The sequence below is a fragment of the Telopea speciosissima genome, chromosome 7 (genome assembly GCF_018873765.1).
Source record: "Telopea speciosissima isolate NSW1024214 ecotype Mountain lineage chromosome 7, Tspe_v1, whole genome shotgun sequence".
In the NCBI taxonomy this organism is placed as follows: Eukaryota; Viridiplantae; Streptophyta; class Magnoliopsida; order Proteales; family Proteaceae; genus Telopea; species Telopea speciosissima.
This window is the reverse complement of record NC_057922.1, coordinates 13268699-13277056: the sequence shown is the minus strand read 5'-3', so window position 1 is coordinate 13277056 and position 8358 is coordinate 13268699. Positions and strand designations below refer to the sequence as shown.

At 34.3% G+C, this 8358-nt stretch overlaps 1 protein-coding gene across 3 annotated transcripts in view; it reads left to right on the top strand.

Moving 5' to 3' along the window:
* Positions 1-5724: 5724 nt before the first annotated feature.
* The window catches only part of LOC122667190 (villin-4), a 53137-nt gene continuing 50503 nt past the window's right edge, over positions 5725-8358 (top strand). For 2 of the 3 annotated variants that reach the window (XM_043863421.1, XM_043863419.1), the window contains exon 1: positions 7463-7584. In XM_043863421.1, coding sequence (XP_043719356.1) covers positions 7529-7584 — 56 coding nt within the window. In that variant the 5' untranslated portion in view covers positions 7463-7528. Of the gene's footprint in view, positions 5848-7462; positions 7585-8358 lie in introns of those variants that run through there. The other variant, XM_043863420.1, reaches the window with a different exon arrangement.

The window sequence follows — 8358 nt, the reverse complement described above, 5'->3', positions numbered from 1 at the left end:
CCTGCCCGAACACACTGCCCAAATGGGGTCCACCCCCCTCTATTAGAGGAACTTAGGGAAATGGAGCATGCAGAAAATGAATCAGATAAAAATACGTCTAACAAGGGTTTATATATCTCGATGGTTGTAGGCCACGCAAGCTCCATCTATTACGACCCAACAATTGTAGGCTACATAGGCCCTCGTCTATTTCTTCCAAATTCTTGCTGCATTCGATATTTTCAAACCATTGAAGTGTTTATTTCATCGATTGTTTTTCTCTGATACCCATAAGCAAGGTATTTTATGAGGATTCCCACTTATTTTGATAATTTGAGGAGAATGATCACTTCTTCGACTTTCGTCATGATACAACCTCAGTCAAAGAGGGATATTTTGTAGATAGTTCATTTAATCACTCTGAATGCATACTGGACAATGATGACCAGTTGCTTTTGAGCAATGGAAGAAGAAGTCCAATTTTATGGCTTAAGAGACTCATGATTCATGGAATTGTTTGGAATCATTCTTTGGAAAGTGGTCAAAATACCCTTGGAGGGTTGGCCGGGTTAGAATTGCCTTTTCAATAATTTGATTTAGATTAATAAAATGGAAAACATGACTTTTTAAGCATTTTAAATGAATTTAATAGGATTGAGTCCAATTGGACCCGATCTGAACCCAAGTTGGGTCAGATAAGGTGCACGACAATAGTCGTTTTTATGCCGAAACGAGGTTTTTCAACGTTCACGTACCCTAACTCCCCTCAACTTCAGTTTAGTGTGTTCTCCACCTTAAATCATTGTTTCGCTTCAACAAGGTACATTTTACCTTCTTACATTATTAGATTTCATTAGTTTAAGCTTTAATCCAAGCTTTTAGTTTTATGGTACATTTTTGTTCTTCATTGCTTCATAATTTAGGCTATTTTCATGCCAATGCCTAAATTTTTTTTTTTATATATATTTTATGATTTTCCTAATTCCATCTTATTTGATTTATTCTTCTTAGTTTCACTTTGCTCTGTTTGTTTTGGTGTAAAATTTTACTTGAAATTTTTACTTTTGAAAAATTGACATGTAAAATTTTACATGTTGAAAAGTATTCCAGTGTTTGTGTTTTTTTTGAAAAAAGTATTCAAAAATTTTACATTTACGAAGTCAAATTTACCAAAAATAAATTTCCAGGTAAAATTTTACCCCAAAACAAACAGAGTGATTCCATGTTTTTCTATTGTTTGATTTTTTTTTAATTTAATGTTTCTTCTATAGTTTTACGTATTATTCATGGTTATTAACTTGATTTTTCAGCCGAGCTACTCTTTTCTTTTTTTCCATTAATTTCTTATTCTTTTCGATCATCTTTAGTTTCATGTTTAGGTTTTGACATAATGTGTTTACATTAGAATATCTATTATTTTACAGAATACCAAATAATTAAGAAGATCCATTCAATTGGGTGGACTGAGACACCTCACACCTTTCCTAACCCGCAACTTGACACGTATCAATTCTTTGGATTGACCTATGTTCCCATTAGAGTCATATTTGGAGTCATAGACCCTACGTAGGTAGCAACTCTCAATTAACTCATTCTTTCTTAAAAGGAGGATGTTTCCCATGAGGAACATACCATGTTCTCATAATTATAACCTTGGATGTGAGGGTTTATATTTGCTACCCTAAACCAGGTAGCAGTGATGTGCCCCACTCAATGATTTCCTTATGGTTTGTCAAGTATTTTTGTGTTTTGATCATTATTTAATGTTGTTCTCTGATCTAAGATGTTCATATGATTTTTTCTTTTAATTTTTTAAATTCTATCTTATTTTAATTAAGAGCATTTTTTTTATTAAATTGCATAAAAAATACTTATTTTCTGAAATATCAATTGTCCTTTTTTTATTCATTAATCTTCGAGCACTGTTATATATTTTTTTTATTCATATTCAATTTTTTAAGTTGTCAGTTTTCAAACAATCTTTTGTGCATAGTAGCATAGTAGGAAAACCAAATTTTTTTACTCAACTCGTTCACCTCAAAAAAACTAGTGACTCATATGAGTCAAACTTGGTTTGGGTGAGTCATCTTTTTACTATTTTTGAAGGGTAGAGGTTGGGCAGGGCACTCTGCACACTCTAGGTATGTGAGCGGCCTTGACCAAAGGGCAAGCTGGTGGGATGGGAGGGGCAAGGTGATCCTTTCCACAGGAGTGGGAGAGAGATAGACACAAGGTAGGCACCCCGACAACATGTCCACCCTTTCTATTTTTTTTTTATATTTTGAAATATATTAAATATATATAAATTAACAAAAAAAAATACAAGAAAATTATAAAGAAAAACAGAGAAAACACATGGGATCACATATCAATGAATTTTGACTTTCTACTAATGCAAACATTTTCAATATACAAGTTATCCAAACATAAGAATTAGAAAACCTGAAATTCAAAAGATAGATATATGTATCATTTTTTTTAAGAAATAGATAAATATGTTGGTTGTGCCATAGAGTTCAAAACAAAACAATAGAATTGAACCTTAAGAGAGATCTCAAGTCCCGACGGGATCAGAAGTTTGGATTAATACATCTTGAAGGGTGAACAACTGTTTCCTTAGTTGGTCGATGGCTTGTCAATAGAGTGCATGCCCCAAGGAAGTCACAGGATCGACTCTCATTTTTCACATTTATGGTATAAAGCACCCTTCCTCCTTTCCCCTTTTAGGCATGGGTATAAATCTTTTATACTTGCAGTTGAGATCCCATTGGACATTTAGATAGGATATACCAAAAATAATATACCCTATAAGGGAATAATTCAGCGGGCAAAGACCAATTCCACACAATGAAGGGATCAAAATTTCAACTCTACTTGGGGCCTACCTATAAAAAATAAAATTTGAGATTAATACAAAGATGAGATAGAGAGGCGTATGAAAAGGGAGATTTTAGGGTTATGGAGAATACTAATGGCGAATAAAATATGGGTCTGACATGTAGATATCGAATTGTTTAGTATGACCAGTGACCATAACTAATATTTAAAACAAAGAAAATCAATATTGTATAAATTTTCAAAATCAGATATTAACTGATATTAAAGTTATAACAAAATTGATGGGGAGAAATGAAATGGGAAAACAAAGTATTGCCGAGATAAGAAAGAAGAAGATAAACAGAAACTAACATGGAATTGATGCGCAGAGAGAGAGAGGGAGAGAGGAAAGTCACCAAATCTATTGTGGCCACCAGAGAGTTGCAGTCTTGCAGTCAAAATGGAGAATTGAAGCTTCCAAAATTGTTAGCCGCCAGGGAATTGAAGACTTGCAGTCAAAACAGAGAATTGAAGCTTTCAAAGTTGTTAGCCGCAAGGGAGTTGCAGACTTGCTAGCGCCTTGGGGTTTTCTTTTCTAAATTCATCAAAATTGAAACAGGGTGAGGAGAAGGGACTAAAGTGGATTATTATAAAAATTACCAGACTCGTTGAGTTATTCGTGACTCTGGTAAAAAAAACATCATTATTAGCACAAGCCGAGTCTAATCATTATTAGCACTACTAGGTTTTGCAAATGTTATCCTTGACTCGTCGTCCGATTCAAAACCTGATTTTCTAAGCTATGCATAATAAAGGCATTTTGGTCATTTTGATATTATATTTTGACATATATATTTTTAGGAAAGTAGTTTTCTGTTTGGGAGTGTAGCCTACACCAGCACTCCCATGTGTCTACCGCTCTCCTCCTCAAAACAAGGGGGCAGAGATATCTTTTCATATGCGGAGGAGAGAGATAGACTCATGGGAGTGCTGGCGTAGGCCACACTCTTTGCCAGAGAACTTTCTCCCATATTTTTATTATTAGCTGATAACTATTCGAATCAGATAGATTTTGTTTTGGATTATTTGAAGTCGGATCCGGATACCTCTAAACGGACACAAATACAAATTGATTTCGAATTTTCGACTATCAATTTACATCCTAAAAAAAAAAAGGGCAAATATTTCACTTAATTCATCGCTCAAAACCTGAATTTCTAACAATGGATACTAGAGGCATTTCGGTCATTTTGACACAATTTTTTTTTTTCCTGCATACTTTTTGGGATTTAGTTTGTTTTCACGTTGCACTTTAGAACCACATTGATTTAGGTCTACTTTGGCATTAAATAATTTTTGCATGCATGTTTTGCATCTAGGATTAAATCTCGCATGTTAGGTAGTTTTAGCACATCTTCATTACGTGATTTTTTTTCATAATCTAACATGACCAGTTGATGATGTCTTGGATATGGCTTGTTTGCTCTATTTTCCTTCTAGAATTATGGTTAATGTAGACGTATTCTCTCTCATCTTTGGTGTAATGTTCTTTTCTTTATTTAGTTTACAATATATTATTTTTATTTCATCTCTAATACAGACGTCCTAGTTTTTTTTTTTAAGAAATATTTATTACTGGGGACAAGACTGAGAATACCCATCCAACTATACTCAATGCATTCCGTGCTTGAAAACTACAACTGCCTTTATTATTTGAGAAAATACCAAGTAAATACAATTAGATTTTACCAAATGGATTTGGCTGTCTAACCTTAATTTGACATGATCTAATATCTTAGTCGGACCAATAAGAATGGAATGAACTTTATTTATGTGGTTCTTAACATGGATCTGGATCCTCTATTTCCGAGTTGCTCCTACTGTCGTGCGCCCCAAACATAGTAACTGCCTTACCATCGCTCGGGCAAAGCACTTGGGTAGGGGTAGGGTGGTCTTTTCGCTACCTTGTTGTGTCTGGGGCACGCATGGTAGTAGGGGCAACTTGGCAGTAGAGGACCCCGACGCTCTTAACATAGTTTAAATAATTGATATCAGAATAACAATTTAATAAAAGATAAAATCAAAATGGTCCAATATGGATCGTATATGGGATCAATCGATACTGATACCGATATCGATACCGATACTGATATTTTAAGCCATGATTCTCACAATTTCCAATTGACACCACTACCCTTGCCTGCATTCAAGGAAGATGGAGACGATTTCAAATCTCAAACCACTGTTCCTGCCATTAAATCCCTTAAAAAGCTCCATTTTTTTTTAATTATTGAAAAAAATGGATTTCTATCCAAAAAAACAGAAAAGAGAAAAATGGATACAACCTAATAAGAGGGGTGAAGAGGGGACCACAATTGCTCCTACCTGCGGTCACCTTTTTATGTTTGACGATGGCCAGTAACCGACCTTCCAGTCAGTCACACAGTCTCACAGAAAGGCGAAAGCCACGCATAAAATGGGCCTAACAACACCAACAACCACGACCGTTAAAAAAGAAACAAACAAAAGGAGAATGGACAGAAAAATTAAATTAAATTATTAATTTCACTTTTTTTCACCTGCAAATGTGAGAAAGTAGAAAGAAAAAAGAAGAAGAAAAGAAAATTTTGGATTCAATTAAACTGATTCGATTTAGAAGGTGAGGGATTAATTAATTTAGTTAATATTTTTTTAATTTCAATTACAGTCCATCACAGTTCATCATCATCATTTCTTTGTCTCTTGGGCGGTCCTTTTTTGCTTTCCCTATTAGTGATAAGCACGTCTTGCATTCGTCATTCCATCCAACCTTCCGTCTCTATCACTGTCTCTGTAAGAATCTCTCTCTCTCTCTACTGTATCTGGTTTTGTTGTTGTTCTTGGTCTTCCACTTTTACTTTTTATTTTTATTTTTTTCTTGCTTCAATTTCTTACCTTTTGATTTAACATTCTGGTAGATTGAGGGTCAGATTGGATTCATTTCTAGGGTTTTCTGTCTCAGTCAAGATTGGATTTGGGTAGTTCTTCTTCGGGGGCTGATTCCTACTCCAGGTACGATGGGAGCAAGAAAACGTGTTATTTATTTTTTATTTTCATTTTTGATATATTTTATTATTTTTATTTGTTGAATTGTTCGGTGGTAAAGGAAGATATATGGTTCAATAAGATCGTGATTTGTAGAGGTGGCTCTGTGTGGAATTGTTTTGGATTTTTAATTGGGAAGGAATTGATCTGATTGATATTCGTTTTTTGTTGATTTAAATTGAGATTTTGGTTTGTTGACGAAGGGAAAGAGATTGGTTTTTTATCTTTCTGTTTTGGTTCTGGTTTGGATCTCTTTTGTTGCTTGGTTTGATTTTTCATTCAATTCTCATTAAATTCTGATGGGGGACTCTGCGACTCAGGTAGGAGCTACACCTGTACCTGAATGCAAAATTGCATTGGAATCTGATGTTTTTGATTGATAGGGCTGGTGTTATGATGCTTGCTTTTGAATATTTTCATCTCTTGAAGGGGGTCTAAAGTCATTAATTTTCAAAAAGCAGTTTCAGTTGTTCTATTTTATTTGATATTTTCTTTGCTCTGTTTCCAATTTCTAATCTGGCATTTTTTCATTTTGAGATGTGATATAGGTTATTCGCTGAAGTTCTTTAATTGTTCTTTTCACATACATCATACGACTTCTTTTCCCCTGTTCCTCTATCTCCAAGTTTATATATTTTTTGTGCTTAATGTTTATAGCTGTTCCTCATCTGTTTTGTGGGCATATTTTCTCTTTGTTTTGCTGAGTCTGTGTCTAAAAATCTAAAGCAGTTATGAAAGTCGGACATGCCATCTCATCTTACGATTGACTTACTATCTGCTTTCTCATATTTGGTATCCTAAACATTATGCTTCTTAATGGTGTTTTCCCTTGGGTTAATGGTTTTGTCTGTGTTCCTAAGCATTTGGGTATTATTGATCATCCTTGTTAAGAGTGTACTTGTTTCTTGGAGTGCCATAGGTGTCTGCTGTTTTCGTTTATTTATGTTGGGTACTTATTGAATTCTTTAGCACAAGAGCCCGCAACATGGGAATGATAATGGTTAAAAGATTTTTTTCCTGCTTCGTTGAGTTTGCATTAGTTAAATTTTGGGATTGTTTTGAGGATGGAGAGCATTTCTAAGCAAAGAGGTGTTTCCAAATGCTGTAGATTCAAATTAAAAAAGTAGCTTTCACTGTGTTTTGAGATTGTTGGAATGATCCTGAAGCCTGAAGTTATAACAAGTTGGGTTAGGCATACTGCTTATCAAGTTCTAGGAGCTGACAGTGTCTTGTTGATACCGTAGGCTGTTTTAGACCTTGATTTGAAGTGCAATAGGAATGAAGCTAAAAGCTTTCAGCTTTAAATAAGGGATTTAATTAAGTAGTCAACCATGTCTGCAAATGCAAACCTTCATAGAATTTTCTGAAGATTAGTTCTAAATAAAATGACTTCACACTTTATACCTAGATGGTTGGGGATGTTCAGAATTGGACCAGTTGTATGATAACTGATGGGCATGATGCATTATTAGTGAGACATGCCTGCTTCTTCACCAGTTTATTCATGAATTATCATTATGCATTTGAACCAGAATCCTTAATAAGCCTAATGCTCTTTTCACTGATGAGAATTGTTTTACAGGATATTTCTTCTCCCTCTATCAAGCCAAAGTGGACAGAAATTAAAATCTTAAAGCAAAAGAACAATATGGCTGTTTCGAATAGGGATTTGGATCCTGCTTTCCAGGGAGCTGGACAAAAGGCGTATCCTTCTTTAGGGTTACTTTTGCTTTTGGTATGAAATTTTTTGGGTTGCTTTCAGCCCCTTTGTATATTTGAGTGAGAAGTATGCTACAGAACTCATGCAGTTGCATTCTGAAGAAAAGCATTCAAATATTTTTTTCTGTTTGATTGAATTCAGACAAGTTTTAAATAACTGTTTGTAGCATGAGATCCGCAAGTAGATAACCTTCAACTTGATTTTTAAGAAAATGAATAACAAAAAAAAAAAAAGTTATCTTTTGAGCTAATAGAACTAGAAGGTGCAAACTAACTGTTCAATGAACTTCCCACATTAGTAATTTACTAATTTAGTGTAGTAATAAGAACAGGGAAATGAGAGGAGTTGCGACTCCAGAAATTCGTTCCATTGTAAACATTTCTTAATTTATGTTTTTCATGACATTTAATTAATCTGCTGTCTTTTAAGAGACAGCAGACTTGCTGGACAGAGTGATGCTTTGAGATTTGATTAGATTCTTGTGCTCCAGTTTGGGAGAAAAAGGATCTTTGTTTACTGCCAAGTACCTGCAGATTGAAAAAGTTGTTCTTTGGATCCTTCATGGTTTCTCAGTGGAGATATTGGAGAAAGTGCTGGCTTTTCTGGAATAATATATATATATTTTTGGAAATGTTCTGTATTAAAAATTGGCTAGGTCCTTCATGGTTGATTTTAAATTATGGAGAGGTATTTTGTATAAGTTTGAAAATGTTCCATATTATAATTTGGTGAGATCCCTCATTATTGATTGGTAAATT